Source organism: Vipera berus, assembly GCF_964194415.1.
Source record: "Vipera berus genome assembly, chromosome: 1".
Classification (NCBI taxonomy): domain Eukaryota; kingdom Metazoa; phylum Chordata; class Lepidosauria; order Squamata; family Viperidae; genus Vipera; species Vipera berus.
Window position 1 is genome coordinate 242,453,715 of NC_138202.1, and position 19,756 is coordinate 242,473,470.

General features: G+C 40.4%; 1 protein-coding gene across 1 annotated transcript; it reads left to right on the forward strand.

Moving 5' to 3' along the window:
- Positions 1–871: 871 nt before the first annotated feature.
- Positions 872–18,035, forward strand: CFAP206 (cilia and flagella associated protein 206; the record flags this gene model as incomplete). The annotated part of the gene is made up of 13 exons (XM_081327480.1): positions 872–995; positions 1,314–1,422; positions 2,114–2,197; positions 4,446–4,536; positions 5,056–5,244; positions 8,411–8,569; positions 9,132–9,340; positions 9,614–9,733; positions 12,713–12,911; positions 14,582–14,722; positions 15,225–15,418; positions 15,767–15,910; positions 17,805–18,035. The coding sequence occupies exons 2-13, from the start codon at positions 1,315–1,317 to the stop codon at positions 18,033–18,035; spliced, it is 1,869 nt and encodes a 622-aa protein (XP_081183606.1). The 5' UTR covers positions 872–995; position 1,314.
- Positions 18,036–19,756: the final 1,721 nt, after the last annotated feature.

Below are 19,756 nucleotides of genomic sequence, written 5' to 3' on the forward strand. Positions count from 1 at the left end.
ATTATGAGGGGATTCGGCTGAGATGACGATTTAGAGAACAGCCATCAACAACCCGGAGAAAAGACAGAAGACATGAAGGAACTCGTTTAGCCCCGCCTTTCATTCGGGTCTATCTGAAAGGACATTGGCTAGAGTCTGCGGTCTCCATGGAAACGAAGGACTGATTCACGGATCAACACGCTTCTTTGGAAAGAAGGGAGCTCCTGCTGAATAGAAACGACGGAACAATTGATCGTGGAGAAGGTGGGAGTGGAAAGTAATTCCGCCTGACTTTCCTGTTGGGGGGGGGAGAATCGTGGTTTCGTCAGAGTGGTTAAAAAAGAACTTCTGTAAGTGAATAAATAACCCTTAGTTCCCCACCTGTAGATCATCTGAATGCTCCCTCTTTGATTTTTCAGGTGGGAAGTTAAAGTTGCTGCATTGCACGTGTCATGGATTTGGGAGGTGGGCAGTGAGAAGAACGAGGAAGCAGAAAATAAATGGTCTTAATCTCTACATTGTTAGAAACCTCTTGGCATGAAATTGGAAGTGCCATGCTATAAATTTGTGCATATTTTTTATTACTAAATCAGAAATCTGAAATCATAATGTTTTGATATTTTAGCAGTGTTCTGGGTAGATACTGTATTGTAAGCATCCTACACTAATACTGCAACTAGATGAACCATAAGAATTCATTTAATTAACTCTTGGGTTTGAGAAATAAGTGATCAAATATGTTAGTTAAAATTAGTTTTAATTAGTTAACTAGAATTAGTTTTAAAAGCTAGTTAAATGGAGAAAAGGGCATTGGAAGACATGAAATAAGAGTTAATCTAAGGGCAGCACTGATGAAGATCATTTCATCACTTGCTAAGCATCCCTTCACTTGCTTAGGTTGTTGGCCTTCTGCTGATACTGACAGCAACACTACTATTGTGACATGATGCCAAAAATGTTGAAATCACAACGTGTGGATGCAGGTTGTTGATCCATCTTTCTAGAACTTTGGACAGGTAAACTCCCTCAGCAGTTGGAGATGTAAAATATTGAGTTGGAAACATGGTGTCTTGCATGGTACTACAATTCTTAAATTGTTAAGAGTATCAACCCATAGTCTGCTTGGTATGATAAGCTTTATACAACAAACTAGCACTTTGGGTAGACTTTTCTGATCAGTTTTCTTGATGGCCATTAATAATGCTGGTTTTTTGGCTGGGATATCCTTGAAAGTTTGATAAGTTGGGGGACTTTAAATGTGTGATATTGTCAATAAAAGCAAGTTTGAAAATAGCAATATGACAAACGTCCATCTTCCTTTTTTATTGCTGCAGAATGGCTCACTCTCAAGCTGAAAATGTCATCAAGAACATCATCCGTGAAATAGGGCAAGAATGTGCAATAAATGGACAAAATGTAACAGAAACTCTGGTAGCATTCATGGTAACAGCATAAATAATCAATCTTATCTATTTAAATTTGGGGTGTTTAGCTATTTTTAACTGGAGGTGCCTACCTGGTTTTTGAGTGGTGTGCTAGGACCATATGGAAGACATTAAATTACATAAATGTTTAAATATATTGTTTTTAAAAAGTTAATATTAGTATCCTGAATTAATTAACTACAGGATGAAGTCCTCATTGAAGATTATAGACCTTAATCTAATAGTTGATCCAGTGGGAGTTGGTAGATAGATATTTTTCAAATTCCCATTTAAGGAAGAGAAAATAACTGGCCCAAAGTCATCCATCTGGCTTCTGTGCCAAGGAATAGAATTCATGGCCTCCCAACTTCTAAGCTGAATGTGGCTCTCAGTATGGGGAAATAGTGACAGCCATTTAAAGTTTTCATCATTGAATAAGGTATAAAATATGACACTTGCTCCTATCAACCAGTGACCCAATATAGCTTCATCTTTTTTCTGATGATTCTATCTTGTGATGAAACCATCATCTATTAATCTTAGACCATGTTACAGTGCAAACATAAAATTACTGCACTGGTGTTGAATCTTGTTAATTTAAATGTACGATTTAAATGTAAAATTTAAATTTGGCATTGCTAAGTACTCTTTAATCCTAAATAAGTGGAAAGGAAACAAATTAATCAGGAAGCTTCTTTATCATTTTATAGGTGAAAGCTGTTGTACTGGATCCAAAGAATGGATTTAATGTGGATAAAACTCTAACAAAGGCTGATGTACAGAAACTTATTCAGGTAAATACCTGCTGTGGAACTTATGCAAAAAGATTCTGTTTAATTTTATATAACCCTTTTTTAAGGGACGCGGTGGCTCAGTGGGTTAGGACGCTGAGCTTGTCGATCAGAAGGTCGGCAGTTTGGTGGGTCGAATCCTGAGTGCCGCGTAACAGAGTGAGCGCCTGTTACTCGTCCCAGCTTCTGCCAACCTAGCAGTTCGAAAGCACGTAAAAATGCAAGTAGAAAAATAGGGACCACTACGGTGTGAAGGTAACAGCGTTCCGTGCGTCTTTGGCGTCTAGTCATGCCGGCCACATGACCACAGAGACGTCCTCGGACAAGCGCTGGCTCTTCGGCTTTGAAACGGAGATGAGCACCGGCCCCTAGAGTCGGAAACGACTAGCACGCATGTGCGGGGGAACCTTTACCTTTACGTTAACCCTTTTTATTCTTGGGAGTGATGCACCAGTATAAAATTATTCTTAAAAAATTAAAACTCATGGGACTTTGAATTTATGCAAGTTTGGATGTGAGATTCCAGATCCTGTCATCATCCTATGAGTCCTCTCTTCCCTTCACAAGTCCTTCATCCCTTAGAGATTATTTATTTATTTATTTTATTTATTTATTACATTTATATACCGCCCTTTCCCGGAGGACTCAGGGCGGTTTACAGGGAATTAAAAACCAAAAATACAAAAGTTAAAACCAGTTTAAAAAAGATTGAATTTATCCCTGTACAAATAAAACCCCAATTAAAATAAATTAACCCTCAGCCTGGGCCAGAGAGCTCGAAGAGCCAGGTCTTCAGGCCCCGGCGGAATGAACGGAATGAATTATGGTCTTCCTGCTTGCAAGAGTAGTGTCAGTTGTGATTGCCTAAGTTGTAGTCAGAAGCTTTGGAGGAAAGGGGACAGTCCTAGCCAGAAGACCCGTATACTCATTGTAGTGAGATGTGAGTGGTCCACAGGTAGTACTAGCATCCCGGAGCAAGATCAAGAGAATCCTTGACAGATTGTAAAAGAGCTGCACAAAAGAGGAAGCCAGTTTGAACTACATCAGGGGTGTCAAACTCAATTTCATTGAGGGCCGCATCAGCATTGTGGTTGCCCTCAAGGGGCTGGGGTGGGTATGGCCAGGGTGGGCATGGCCTACTGGGTGGGCGTGGCTAGAGTGCATATGGCCTACTGGGTGGGCATGGCCAGCTCTAAATCTTTCGCATCAAGGGTGCCTATGGGGGCCTGGGCAGGAGTGGGACAGATCTGAGGGTCTCTGGCAGAAGGAGGGTCTCTGGGCCAGGGCCAAGGCAGTGGGGGCCGTTCCCTCACTGTTTCCAGGATGGCTTCGCGGGCCACATGAAACCACTTCACGGGTCAGATCTGGCCCCCGGACCTTGTGTTTGACATGTCTGAACTACATGAACAAGTGGCCAACCCCCTTCATTATCAACCAAGCAAGTTGCTCTGAAGAAAAATAAGGTTATAAAGAAGACATATGTTGCCTCATGATCGAACTGGCCCAGCAACATCTGTCACAATTAAGCTAAGAGAAGGAAAAGCAAATATTTGCAGATGACTTCTATGAAAGAAAGAGGGGGGAAGTACAATGTTGCAGTATCATTAAAATTTCTCCTTAAAATAATCTGATATCAATCAGTTATTAGATTATTTTCTAACTATACATTGGAACTATCCCCACTGTTCCTCAGGACCAGGTCTGTGTGTAAAAAAATGTAATGAAAATGTGATTAATATGTTACATTCAGTGTTTTCGGCCATAATGCTTTGAATTTAAAAATCGTTCTCACACAAATTTCTAAAAATAACTACACAAATCAAGCTTGGGCCTTGTTGACGTGTGGGACATCCAAAGAATGATGTAAATTTCCAAATATAAGTTACATGAGATTTTCCTTATAATTCTTGCCTGCTTTAGTAAAAAAGGAGTTGATACGTAATAGTAAGAGTACTAATAATAAAATACAATATACAGTATATTGTGTTGATTTTATGAGATTTATCCAAGATGTCCTATATAGTGTTGTACTCATGAACTAGGTTTCTTTTTTACCAAAACAATATATCAGCAGCATGCAGATACAATATATGAGATTTGCCTTATATTTCCATTGGAATGATAGTATTTGATTCCAGTATATAAACCTTGAGCCAAGCGATTCATAAATGTTTCTGTATCTAGGAAAATATTGTTTTCATCATTTGCAAGGTAGCTTGAAATAACCTATTTCAACAGTGTCTCTTTTCAGCTCTGTGTTGACAGACTTCTTGATGTTAAAAATCCATCCTTGAACACAATTAAGATGCAAGTTTATTTTGATATGAACTATACAAATCGAGGTAAGTGATTTGTGGTAAAGTTGTAGATTGTGAATATATTACTCTGCTACAAGTAGATCTTGAGTTACCACCACAATCAAATCCAAAATTTCTGTTACTAGGTGAGACATTTGTTAAAGTGAATTTTGCCCCATTTTACAGCCTTTCTTGCCACAGTTGTTAAGTGAATCACTGCAGTTAAGTTAGGAGCATGGTGTTGTGATTCAGCGTCAGCCTGTGGTTCCGGCAGCTGGGTCGGATGATTCTGAAGAGGAGGAAGAGGAGGAGGAGGAGGGGTTTGGAGAGCCTTTGGTGTCAGAGGGAGGTTCTGATGCACTGCAGGACTCTCAGCCTGGCCCCTCCCATCTTATTCAGACTCAACCGTGTGAGCACGAGGGATTGGAAGAAGACGATCCACAGCTGGCTCTGTTCAGGGACGCTAGGATAAAATCTCTCTGATAAAATCTATCACGACACATTAACCTACAGCTTAATAGTAGAGATGGGAATAGCTTTCAATGGTTTTGTGCTTTCTCTTAGTTGAGTTAATTAAGGAACAGCATCGTGTTCTGGACTCAAGGCTTGCTCCTGTGTGTAGAGAAATTACCGATAATCGAGCTCGTACCCGAGAAGAATTAGAAAGTGTTTATCGAAAAATTGTCAGCTATGTGCTACTACGCTCCGGCCTCGGATCTCCTACAGATATCAAAGTCATTAGAGAGGCAACTGGTTAGTAAAATGTCCAAATATAACATTATAGCTTTTTAGTAATATTGCATACAGTGATTTTACTATGGTGGCTACTCAAGATATTAGAACAAAATAAATATCACTTTTAATCCTGTCCTTCAGCTTAAGCTGGAAACATTAAAGGTTCTCTGTCTCTGTCTTTGCCTCTGCCTCTGCCTCTTTCTCTATCCTGTCTATCCACATATTCACATATGCCTATATAGTAGCAGAACAAGACACGAGAATGCCTCCCCTTGCATTGCAGCAGCCACAAAGAAGATATTCTCATCCTCTCTAGTTGCTTTCTGAGAAACTGAACATTGTTTCATATTGTGACAGTGCGGACAACCACATTCTAGGGTGGTCTAGGTTGTACTCCTGTCTTAATATGCAGCTTCCGACAAGCAAAGTCAGTGGAGAAGCTGGCAGGAGGGACCAAATGGCGATTATGTGACCATGGGGCATTATGACCCATAAGCCAGCAGGATCATAGGATGTTGCCACTTGTGATCACCTCTCTTAGTGATGGAATTCCTGACCCCAATTACAGCCAGTGAGGATGACTTGTAGTAGCCTGCTGTCTCACCACCACTGATTCAATTAATAGCTGCACCCCAAGCTATTGTGTGATCTCTCCTGGTAGTTTCATACAGAGGTTAAAGAGCAAAGGAGGGAGGGCCAACCTCTGTAGCATCTTGCATATCAGAGGCCATCAGGGTAACCTCTTGATTCCTATTACCCCAGACTGAAACCATCCACTCAGAAAGGAGCAAATCCACTACAGTCCAGAAGGAAACCTGCTGAAGTATCAAACAGAACCAAAAGGAGAGCTTACCTTCATTGAGGACTTGGTGTAGACCAGGGGTAGGCAACCTTGGCTCTTTTATGACTCGTGGACTTCAACTCCCAGAATTCCTGAGCCAGGTGGCTCAGGAATTCTGGGAGTTGAAGTCCACGAGGCATAAAAGAGCCAAGGTTGCCTACCCCTGGTGTAGACCATCCATAAAAGTGACAAAAGTGTCTCTTGCATATACTAGTCTAAACTATCACTGAAAAGGTTCTAAATAGCCTGCTTCTATGGTATTGTGAAGTTGGTCCATTGTCACTAACTTAACATCCTTCACAAATACCCGCATACCTCATCTTAGCAAGAATGCTCAACGTTGGATTAGAATTATCTGAAAGTCCTGGATCCAAGGATAACCTTTTCAGAGGTTTTCAGTTTTGGTATTTCTTCTCTTCCCCAAGGAAGTGTTGACAATCTCCCAAAGTGATTATCTTTCCTCTTGATCCTTGTAATAACTAGGATGAGCAGGGTTCCAAAGAATAAGTATCCACCTCCTTGAAACTATAAAATGAAAGGAATCCCAGCTATGACAAGAAAATACCTTAGTTATCACGGAGTCTGTCCATGTGCAATCAAGTTTATAGCAAATATGAGTGATTTTATCAGCAAAATTCTATGCAAAATATTCACAGTGTCCAGTAGGAGATATCTATTTTAATTTTTCCTTAGTCAGTCACTATAAGCAAGGCTGCTTGAGGACAGCCTGCTAATGCAATAATGGAGAACTAGGTAGATTTCACCTTCTTTATTGCCAAACCTATCACAATCAGCTGGATTCACTTCCCATCTTCCTCTATCAATGCTATTATTCCTGGTCTTCCATTTCCAAAGGAGCTCATAAATGAAGGAGCCAGTCAGCAGCAGCCCTAGAAAAGGACTAAAGGTAAAGGTAAAGATTCCCCCGCACATGTGTGCTAGTCGTTTCCAACTCTAGGGGCCGGTGCTCATCTCCGTTTCAAAGCCGAAGAGCCAGCGCTTGTCCGAGGACGTCTCCGTGGTCATGTGGCTGGCATGACTAGACGCCAAAGGCGCACGGAACGCTGTTACCTTCACACCGTAGTGGTCCCTATTTTTCTACTTGCATTTTTACGTGCTTTCGAACTGCTAGGTTGGCAGAAGCTGGGACGAGTAACAGGCGCTCACTCTGTTACGCGGCACTCAGGATTCGACCCACCAAACTGCCGACCTTCTGATCGACAAGCTCAGCGTCCTAACCCACTGAGCCACCGCGTCCCTAAGAGAAAAGGACTACTTAGGGGCAATACCAGTATCCAGTTTGCCTTCTGCTACTAATTGTTCACCAGGCACTGCATAGATCTCACAGCTGAGAATTCCCCAAGGGCTTTCTGGAATCTCTTGATTCTTTAGGCATCAGGGACAGATCACTCAAACAGGTTTTCCTGTCCCGTGGAGACCCTGGGTGGCTAACAATCAGGATGTGGCTTGATCACGACAAAAACCCTCCATAGTTCATCTAATATCCATTCTGAAACAAACGTTATATGTGTGGTTACCTATATGTGTTAGACCGTGACTATATCAAACAAGTCTGTGATTGCCATAGAGCACATAAATTCCTGGGTGTTGTTGGAACTGGCCTTCTGGTCAGGGCGATTAAAGTCGCCCAGCAACTAAAGGCAGAAGTTGTCCACCACTAAGCCAGAACTCACTTTCAGGTACTCGGGAAAGGATTTTTCTAGGCGGTGGGACAATTGATATACCAACAACTTTCCAAGCTTGTCTTTTCATTTGCGCAATGAAATAATAGCTACTTAACTATTTTTTCTGAAGCTCCACATATTAAAACATTAAAAATGTTAAACTCCAACAGAAATTTGCAGTATTTCAATAAAGGTAAAGGTTCCCCCGCACATGCGTGCTAGTCGTTTCCGACTCTAGGGGCCGGTGCTCATTTCAAAGCCGAAGAGCCAGCGCTTGTCCGAGGACGTCTCCGTGGTCATGTGGCCGGCATGACTAGACGCCAAAGGCGCACGGAACGCTGCTACCTTCCCACCGGAGTGGTCCCTATTTTTCTACTTGCATTTTTACGTGCTTTCGAACTGCTAGGTTGGCAGAAGCTGGGACGAGTAACAGGCGCTCACTCTGTTACGCGGCACTTGGGATTCGACCCGCGAAACTGCCGATCTTCTGATCGACAAGCTCAGCGTCCTAACCCACTATGAGCAAGAATTTGTATTGTGCTAGGCATAGCGTAGAGATGAGAGGGGGGGGTCTGTTTCCAAATGGGCATTACTGTTCTCCCTTGGAAGTCAGTGTTTTTTCATGATCTGACTGTTTGCATATTTAATATTCTACCAGCTGCCCTGCAGAGTGTATTTCCTCAAACCGAGCTCGCGGCTTTCCTCTCTCTCAGTAAAAAAGAGAAAGAACAGCAATTGAAAGAACTTACCATGATTGTCACGGGAATTCGATTGTTCAACAAGGACTGTGGGAAAGGCGGTGAAGGCATTGATGACTGTAAGTGAATACTTTTTTACTAATGTAGTGCAGAACATACATATATAACCTACTTTGGAACATGGCAGAAATGTTCAGGGCTGCTCAGAATTGTTTAAGAACTTCAGGAGAGTGGCTTCAGATGACAATTACCTTTAATTCCTACCCCCACCTCCCCAAATGATGTTATTTTTCTCTGAATATCCTCCAGAACAATCTGATCATAATTTTTTCAGAGATAGAAAAATTGATAGAATATTTCTTATTTGTGTCTAATTGATTTAAAGCATGATCCAGGGAGGTCTGTGGATGTACCTGAAGTCCTTCTGTACATTCACCAACGTGTGATTTTTCTCTTTCACAATTAACCTTTTCTGTGTGTTGTAGACATTACTGAAGAATCTCCTCAACTTCTGGAGACACATGAAGCATGCAGGAGGCTATAGAAGAAAGGACTTCTCAAAAGTCCAAGTGATGGACAGTGCTTTAGCTCTGGGGATAATAATTTAGACCTGGGCATATGAGGAAAATGTATTTTGCTAATTATAGAAATGAAACTTTGAGATAAATTGTGTGTCAACAGTGCCGGCGATTCTGAATGAAGCTATCCCAGCAGCCAGCCACCATATAGACATTGAACTGCACGCTTCCCAACAGCTAGCCTACCGATACACGGCCTTAATTGAAATGATGCACCAGAGTCAAAATGCTGAAATGGAACTCAAGGAAACAATGTTGAAAGAAGCACTCTACAATGTCAGACAACATGAAGCTTTCCTCTGCATCATTCTGGTAAGATTCCATTATGTGTTGCAATCTTTCAAGGTAGCTAAAACTCTCTTGGTAAAGGTGGTGGTGGTGGGGGGGAAATTGGAGTGATGGCAAATCACTTTTAGCTGAAATAAGAATGTACGACATTTAAAAGCTAGCAAGTTCTCTCTCTCTCTCTTTTTTTAAATGAAACGGTCCAGTCTACAAAGTATGTTTTGTTTATTAAGCAACTCGATAAAACTTTTATAATTTCCTACAAATCTAATATCTGCCACCTTTAACATATATTTTCAGTCTGATGTCATCACATGTGCACAAGAAGTTGAAATGATGCAAAAGGAATTTGCAGCTGAGATGGAACAGGTCAACAACATTGTTAAGTCAAAAACAGCAGTGCCCACTTCTCTTGTTTACGTAAGTTTCTGAATTTCTGAAATTATAAGCTTTTATTTACCAGTTGATAGGTTTATTTATTTTTATTTTTTTATTTAATCCCATCCTTCTCCGAAGACTCAGGGCGGCTTACAATCTAAGAAGCACAAAGCAATGTGCTTAGCCTTCATTCTATGTATATGCCTGCTTATTAGGGCTTTCATACACCCCCCAAGCGGCATTATTACAAAGTCAGCTTAATTGCCCCCAACAATCTGGGTCCTCATTTTACCTACCTCAGAAGGATGGAAGGCTGAGTCAACCTTGAGCCTGGTGGGATGCGAACCTGCACTAATTGCAGGCAGCTGGTGTTACTTAAGGAGGCATTAGCCCACTGCTCCACCAAGGCTGACCAAGGTTTGCCCAATCTGTCTGGTAAGGTTTTGGAATGACACACAACTTTCTATATTTAAAAGTTAATTAAAAGCAGAAAACTGTTACCTAAAAGAAGCCGTGTTTGATTTTCTGCTGAATTTCACTCTGAGAATATCTCCCTCAAAGATCTAGCAGTAGTCAGCCCAGCATACCAAGTCTTTGCCTGCCTTTGTGATGCTTTCCCATGTTTGAAAAGTCCTAATGAAATCATTCCCTGTGCTTGTCACTGACTGCACTGAGGTTGTCAGGGAAAAGGTCCAAGTGAGAGTCTGAGAAACAAACTTTCAATGATATGTTTGATTTTAAAATACCCTGTAAACCACCCTGAGTCCTTCGGGAAAGGGCGGTATATAAATCTAATAAAATTAAATTAAATTTAATTAATTAAATTACATTGCATAGCTTGGCACGACATCAGGAGATCACTCACCATTTTGCAATAGCTTTCTGCTTTATAATTTCCCTAAAAAAATTTTTTTGCAGGTGCTTTTGAATAATTGCCATGAAGCATTTTCAGTCTCACTTTGTGCTTCATCAAGTGTGTCCGATTGGTCGGGTTTTATCAATTTTTTTTAAAAAAAAATCCAAGGAGCTACAGAAATATCTTCCTTAAATTTAGCATCACTAACCTGGGAAATGTATTCCTCAAATAACTGAATCCAATTCCTGTTTTAGTCATTGCTTTTACTGAGTTTTTCATAAGCCCAAGTTTGATATGGAAAGGAGAAAGGAAAACTAAACGTCACATTTTCTGGAGACCTTGGTACAAGAAACTCATCATTATGTGGGACAGGCCCTCGTTCCAGATGGTAAACTGGTATTTTCTTAGCATGTTTTCTTTTAGAAGGGATTCCTATTGTGCTTTTTAGGCAGAGATATAATTTTGGAGGGCTTCCTCCAATCATAAAAACAGAGAGCGGCATATGGTGTGAATCCTCTAACCCAGGGGTGTCAAACTCAATTTCATTGAGGGCCGCATCAGCATTGCAGTTGCCCTCAAGGGGCCAGGTGGGTGTGGCCAGGGTGGGCATGGCCTACTGGGTGGGCGTGGCTAGAGTGCATATGGCCTACTGGGTGGGTGTGGTCAGCTCTACATTGTTCGCATCAAGGGTGCCTATGGGGCCTGGGCAGGAGTGGGACAGATCTGGGGGTCTCTGGCAGAAGGAGGGCCTCTGGGCCAGGGCCAAGGCAGTGGGGGCCGTTCCCTCACTGTTTCCAGGATGGCTTCGCGGGCCACATGAAACCACTTTGCGGGCCTGATCCGGCCCCCAGGCCTTGTGTTTGACATGTCTGCTCTAAACAAATGTTATACAACAAATGTGAGGGGCCCAATTCCCCAGTTCTTACGTTGATTATCCACTTTACAACCAAAATAAATTTCGTAGCATTTTTTTTTTACAAACTTTGTTCACAAACAAGCTTTGTTTCTGATGAATCACACCATTTTGTAGCATTGCAAATAAGCACTACATCTTTACAATCAAATATTTAACTTGAATACAGAGAATATACACTTAAACTGCTTTCATTGTGAGCTCAGCACCAGACCGACAAGGAATTGTTCTGCAGGCAGAGACTGGATTCATATTTAGACATGTCTCAACGCAACTCAACCTGCACAGTGTTGTTACAAATTGTTACAAATACGCTAACATAGCTAAATTATAGTACTATAATATTACTAATGAAACTTACTGGCCTGTATCTCTGCTTCCGTTTTTATTCAGGTTTTTGAGTCAATTGCCTTCTAAAAATTGTTCCTTTGTTTTCCAGTGGCCTCCTTTGTCCAATTAATCAAGGTTTGGGGTAGGTCATTCAACTCAGGTAGTGCTGTCCAGAGTAGTGACTGATACTCTGGGGGGGGGTGTCACATGATGCCCGACATCTTACATTGATATTAGTCTTTTGGGACCTAATGGCAGTGTTTAATACTTTTGATTACCAGATATTTTTGTCTAGATTATAGTCCCTGAATATAATTGGCTGAGCATTGAATTAGTTCAAGTCTTCTTTGTCTTCCAGTTCTCTTGCAGCAGAGATATCCTTCAGTGATTAGTTCTAGTTCCTATTTTGTTTTGTGCGGCCCGCTTGCTGGCATGCTGTGGACTGGTGCTGGTCCACAGACCAGGGGTTGGGGACCCCTGCCTTATAATATACAATGGGCATACAAAATAGGTTCTGCATACTTTTGACAAATGGACAATACAGTTTTGCAGCCCTAATAGAGAGCCTTGGTGGAGCAGTGGGCTAATGCCTCCTTAAGTAACACCAGCTGCCTGCAATTAGTGCAGGTTCGAGTCCCACCAGGCTCAAGGTTGACTCAGCCTTCCATCCTTTCGAGGTAGGTAAAATGAGGACCCAGATTGTTGGGGGCAATAAGCTGACTTTGTAATAATGCTGCTTGGGAGGGGACCGAAAGCCCTAATAAGCAGGCATATACATCGAATGAAGGCTATTGCTAAGCACATTGATTTGTGCTTAGATTGTAAGCCGCCCTGAGTCTTCGGAGAAGGGCGGGATATAAATGGGATTAAAAAAAATAATAATAACAGAAACATATTTTTATAGGTATCTTTTTCCTTCTAGCCTGTATTTATTGGACTTTCTAATCTTTGGACCAGTTTTCAAGATGAAATATTGGTCCTCAGTTTCCTCAATAATTTGACCGTCAGTCTCCAGCAGTTCTTAGAAAGCCACACACTTATCTTTCCTGAAGAGTTGATAGCACCTCTTATTGAAGGCCTTGTTATCAAAACTGATGAAGAAAGGTTACTAAAAAATGCTGGTGAGTAGAAGGAGTAAATAAAAACATAAGCTGCTACATATTTTTTGTAACTGTGAAGTTTGGGGAAAAAAATAAAACTAGCAGTCCTCATGTCCTTAACCATATAATATCAAGAATCTCTCGTTATTTTTAATTTTGTAGACAAAATAATATATTTTGTACTCATACTTTTCTCATAGCTTATTGATATTTTAAAGAAATATTGACAACATAACTCGATGGCTTAAGTTAGAATTGGTTCAGGACAGAAAAAAATGATTGTGAACTATTTATCCCTCAGGGAGAAGGTAGTGCAATATTAAATATAATAAATGAGCATGAAATAGAAAAATATATTTTAGCTTCAAACCTGAAACAAACCCTGTGTTCTGGAACTTCTAGAACAAGCGCAAACTGTTTTAGATGATGCAGGATCCAATCTGCAACATTATCCTGGGACAGTATATTCACCTTCATTCATGTTCTAGAGCAGGGCTTTTCAACCTTTTCACCCATTGTACCACTTTTAGGATATGGCAACATCCGAGTACCACCAGTCACCTAGCAAGGTATCAAAAACTTGATGACGAACAAAAAAGAGAGAAAAAAGTGATGAAGTACAGGTAGTCCTCGACTTACAACAGTTCGAAGTTACAATGGCACTGAAAAAATGAATCAGTTGCCAAGCATCTGAATGTAAATCACAAGACCCTGGAGATGTTGCAATATTCCAGCTGATCGGTGCTTCTTCTGGGCTCAGAAGTGCCAGGATCAGCGCCGAGCTCCAGCTGGAGCCTGGCGCTGATCCTGGCGCTTCCACTGAGCCCTGACAGCCCCAAAGAAGCACTGATCCTGGCGCTTCCACTGAGCCCTGACAGCCCTGCAGCTCCAGCCGTCTCTCGCTCAGGCTTGTGCGGTGCTACCACTATTTCAGCTCATTCCCCTCTCCCACTACTTTTCTAGGATGGTCACGTATCACCTGCCAGGTGCCAATGTACCACAGGTGGTACCCGTACCACTGGTTGAAAAGCCCTGTTCTAGAGGAGTCGTGGTTCAGCAAAAATAAAACCCTGAAGCTTTTGATGCTCTGAGTTTGGGCCAAAACAAAACCTATAGGGGTCCCATAGTGATTTTACATGTTGCCTCCATCTCTCCCCTCAGCAGCTCCTTGTACAGCACAATATACCAGACTTCATCTTCCTAGCATCTTTTCCCTTTTTGCCTCCATTCAGTCTTTGCTGCCAGCAGCTCTACCTAATTTTCTCCAATTTTCTCTCTACTCCCTTCAGCCTCCATTGCTGCAGCTGCCTGTTTCTCAGCTCCGTATATCCCACCAAGCTGCCAATTACCTGGTTTTCCTAATGCTTTTTCTTCCCTTCCTCCATCTCCTTAGTTGCCACTGCTGCCAGATCCCACTATTCTGTCTACCTCTATAATCTTATGCCTCCTCCTGATCCACATTTTGTTCTGTATCCAGACAAAATGTGTTTTAGTTTGGGCCCAAACTATTCCAAGCTAGCTGTTCTGCACATGAAATGATTCATGTATGAACTGTTGTACGCATCTTTTTTGAAGACTCAACAGAGAGAGAGAGACACTGATGAGAATATCCCAGGAAATACTACAAGCCCTTAGGTGACCTGAACTGAGTCTAACTTTAATTTGTATTCTTCTCAATCTATTCTTTTTAGATCAGAAAGTAAATCCTGCTGATTTTGTCAAAGAAGAATGGTTCTTTCCAGAAAGTACAATTAACTTTAGCCAACTGCTGCTTCAGTATCATGGTTTTTGTGCATATACTTTTGCTGTTAATGATGGCCTTCTCATCCCAGGTACAATAACTATGGATAATTCTTGCTTTAAATATATGTAAGGATCAGATCATGTGAAATGGCTATAAATGGAAGACAATGTTATCTAGGACACTTCTCAGATTCAATGAATGAAGCATGATAATTGCTTCCTGATGCTCATTTGCTGTGCCACCACATTATACGGCAGGGGTCTTCAAACTTGGCCCTTTTATGACCTGTGGACTTCAACTCCCAGAATTCCTCAGCCAGCATATATGTCTGATGAATTCTGGGAGTTGAAGTCCACAAGTCATAAAAGGGCCAAGTCTGAGGACCTCTGGTATTAGTTTCTCTCTGTCTCCCTCTTTTCTCCCCTCCTTCTTTTAAGAATGCAGCTGAAAAACAGGGAGCAGGGGGAACACAATGTAAAATTTGGGCTTATCTTTTTTAAAAAAAAAGATTCGTGCTTTTTTAATTCAAAAGAAGAAAATTATGTTTAGATAGATGTATACTGAATGTTTTTGTGCTTTTAATTTTGTAGGAAATCCTTCTATTGGAGTCTTGAAACATAAGGAGAGATATTATTCTTTTAATTCTAAGGAAGCTGCATATTCTTTTGCCAAGAATCCAGATAAACATATTAAGATGATAGCAGAAAAAGCCAAGGAATGTGCAGAGCTTATTCAGCTGCTTGAGCTTCACCATCAGTTTGAATGCCTGGCTCCTTATTCTCAGGTGCTCTGTTATTTTCTTCAATTATTGATTTTAAAAGGCACTGCTAGAAAACACCTGTTCTAGGAAGCTGAATAGAATATTTCTCAAAGCAAAGGTGGAACTTTGGTGCAGTGGTGATGTCTGCGCTATTGGCAGGGTGTTTAGCTCTGCAGATTTCGCCAACTTGAAGTATGCTAAGCAATCACTTACTGATGTTCTTCTCAGTAATGCTTAATAAGAAGAAAGCACAGTGAGCCATAATCACCAAAAACATATTCTTTAAAAATTCAGATTGAGTTTCTGTTCGTCCAAAAATTAAGGAAAGGGTTGAGAATAACATTAAGTTTATTTTTATTCTTCTTGTTCCAGTTTAGAGCTAAAGATAAGCATTTACTGCAACCAATCTCAAAATGTGACAGCAGTACTCAGACTGACACCCACATTTTGCCACCAACCATTGTGAGGAATTATGAGTGGAATGAATGGGAGTTGAGGAGAAAAGCCATCAAACTGGTCTGTATCCTAGACTGATAATTGAACTAAAAGGGTTCAGGTAGCCTGTTAATTACTGGAATTCCCAATTTTCCAGTTGAACAAAATATCTAGTTCTGGTAAAACCTAAGATATGAGAGAAAATATTCAGAGTATTTTGTCTAGTTTGTCTTTTTTTTTTTTTAAAAAAAACAAGCCTATTGGTATTGTAACCAATGAAGCCGGGGCCATGACTGATTATTTGCAAGAAATGTGAACCACAAAGGTTGAGAATAATCACTTATACAGTATGCAGAACAGGGTTTTTTTTTAATTTATTTATACCCCATGATTCAAATTGTCTCTGCAGCTATGTGAAGATCTGAAGGTCTTATTTCAAGTTTGAAATGTTAATTTTAACAGTGTTTAAGTTCCAGTTTAAAACAATTTTCTGCAAGTTTTCCATAAGATCAGATCTTGTTTGCTGTTATGCTACTTTCATTTTTAAGTGTTTTAAAAAACTAAGCCTACTTTTAAATCTGTGTAATGGAAAGGCAGGATATACAATTAATAAATTAACAAGGCATAAATTGCCCTTGTTCTTTTTAACAGAAGGATCTGGACAGACTCGAACACTGGGCACTATCTAACAAAATGAAATTCAATGGTGAAAAAAGTAAGGTTCTACATTTAGGCAGGAAAAATCAAATGCATAGGTATAGTATAGGTGGTACCTTGCTCAATAGTAGTAACTGTGAGAGGGATCTCGGAGTCTTAGTAGACAATCACTTCAATATGAGCCAGCAGTGTGCTGCAGCTGCCAAAAAAGCCAACACAGTGCTAGGCTGCATTAACAGAGGGATAGAATCAAGATCAAGTGAAGTACTAATACCACTTTACAATGCTTTGGTAAGGCCACACCTGGAATACTGCATCCAGTTTTGGTCACCACGATGTAAAAAAGATGTCGAGACTCTAGAAAGGGTACAGAGAAGAGCAACAAAGATGATTAGGGGGCTGGAGGCTAAAACATATAGGGAACGGTTGCTGGAATTGGGTATGTGTAGTTTAATGAAGAGAAGGGTGAGGGGTGACATGATAGCAGTGTTCCAATATCTCAGGGGCAACCACAAAGAAGAGGGAGTCAAGCTATTCTCCAAAGTACCTGAAAGCAGGACAAGAAGCAACGGATGGAAACTAGTCAAGGAGAGAAGTAACCTAGAACTAAGGAGAAACTTCCTGACAGTTAGAACAATTAACCAGTGGAACAACCTGCCTCCAGAGATGGTGAATGCTTCAACACTGGAGGTTTTTAAGAAGAGACTGGACAGCCATTTGTCTGAAATGGTATAAGGTTTCCTGCCTGAGCAGGGGGTTGGACTAGATGACCTCCAAGGTCCCTTCCAACTTTATTATTATTATTATTATTATTATTATTATTATTATTATTATTATTATTATTAATTATTATTATTATTATTATTATTATTATTATTACATGTAAGAAGAAAGCTATCCTAATTCAAAATGGTGCAGTACATTTAGAAGCCAATGAATTCTCAAAAATGAAGTCAATCTTTATTTTTAAACCGGAAACTAGAGAAGATTGAGTGAGGCTCTTGAATCTATATTTACTAGTAGATAATAGTTCAGCTGGAAATTTAATTCATCGACATTTGACTGAATTAAACAGATGCCTGTTCTGCCTTTGCCCTGTCACCCATTATAAGAGAAAAGTCGACTGTCCAATAGAAGTCTTCTCAAAATGATTATTTCCTTATTAACAATCTAGTTAATCTAGATCTATTATAGTTATATCTCTTCATATATATTAGCTTTCAATTACTGTCATTCTAGCATTAAAAAATATGCAGTGAATCCATATAATTTCAAGAGTGTGATTTTGCTTAGTTGCATTATCTTTTTCTGTATTCAGGCTAACTTGCGCCAGAAGTTAACTCACTCAATGCAAACTAACCTCAGTCATATGAGACGAGACAATTGCAGTCAAGTATACTTGTTGAAGGATTCTGGTACACAAACTAAGCGAGAGAACAGTAGCAATGTACCGAAGCCACAGATTTTCCTAGCTGGTCTTCGTGGAGGAACACCCCCAACTACTCGTATGACCAAAGTGAATTTAACTAGAGCTGTTGATGAAACATAATTTTGTTGTTTAAGTGAAAAACATTTCAATAAAGTATTTAAAAATGTAAACGAGTCTATTTTTTAGTTTGATTTAGTTTGATTTTTTTTTTAAAAAAATTCATTTTGTGCACACCTTTTTCATTTCCTCAGCCCTCTTCATAGCATTACATAGCTCTAATTGTCTCAGTGGTTAGCTGGTAATACATTTGGTCCTTAGAACAGGCCTGCACAAGGGGCACAAGGAAAGGACCATGTTGATAATTGATCACAGGGCACAAAGGAATAATTAGCATACTGATCAGCGATTTGATGATTATCTCAGCAGCAGGGCTGGAGTTGGAAGTGTTGGTGTGGCCTGTAGGTGTTGGAAATGCTTGGCAGTATATTGTTCAGGGCGTGATGGATCCTTTCTGGCATGGTGATGTTTGGCAATAGCAAATTTAGAATTTTGGGCTGCATGTTGTGCAGGCCAGCCTTAGAGCCTCAGAATCCCACAGTGACTTTATATGTGTATATATGTTATGTTAAATCTCAACCTCAACAACCAATACTCCTATATGCAGACATTGTGGGGCAGGAAAGACGCATTAATTAATATAACAGTAAATTGAAAAAATGCTATCAGCACATGCGTTGCTTAGAGGACATCATTTTTATATAGCAGACTGGGAAATAGAAAAAAAGAAAAATCCTAGAACAAGGCAGTGACAAACTACTTACATATTCTTGCCAAGAAAACTATGAATGTGGTTCACGTAATTACTAGGACCCGAATTTGAAGGACTTTATTATGAGGATGCAGTCCAAAAGTGAGTGGGCAGGCAAGAGGTAAAAAGCACAAGAGTTTCACAAAACCCAAAAACTAATTTTAGTTTAACAAAAACCAATGCCTGAGGCATAAACAATCCAACCCATTTTGGTGAGATGAATGACTCACACTGTACTCCAGGAAAGCTCCTGCCATCACAGCGTGTATCTGCCTTAAAGTGCTCCAGAATAGTGTTTCTCAGGGCTTTTTTTCTCATAGAACGCTCAGAACGGAGTTCCGGCACCTTTTTTGGATGGAACCTTGTAGGGTAGGCAAGGCGGGTTGTATGACATGTGTGAGTTCCGGCACCTTTTTCTTTTACAAAAAAAGCACTGGTGTTTCTTAATCTGTTTGCTCTCCCGACCACCTCCCACTTTTAAAAATTATGGAGGACACTGAAAGAGCTTTTTTTTATATGAGTTATATTTATGGATATTGAAAATTCAAATTGATCTATTTGCAGAAAAAAATATTCAGTATTAAACCCATTAGATACTAACATATTTTTCATGAAAAAACCCTTATCGGTTTAACAAATAATAATGACAAGTGTGACATTGTTTTACATTTTTGCAAACATCTTCAATATTTGGCTACTAATTTTGATTTAGCGGACCCTTGAGAGTGTCTCCGGTGGCTCCCAGGGATCCTCGGGCTACATTTTAACAAATACTGCTCTAGAAGTTGCTTCTTTTATTTGGAGAAATCCCAGCTGCAAAAGATGGCCTTGGACAGTGGCACGTCTGTCCCAAGACAAAAGACAGAAGAAGAGATCAGACCTTCCGCTCGCTCCAGCTCAGTGTTTCTCAAACTTGCCAACCTTAAGATGTGGACTGAAAGGTGCTTCCCCCACCCCCAAGGGCAACTGGACTTTTGTTCTTCCTTCGGACTTTGTCCAGTTGCCTTTTGAAAAAGCACCTTTGGGACAACCA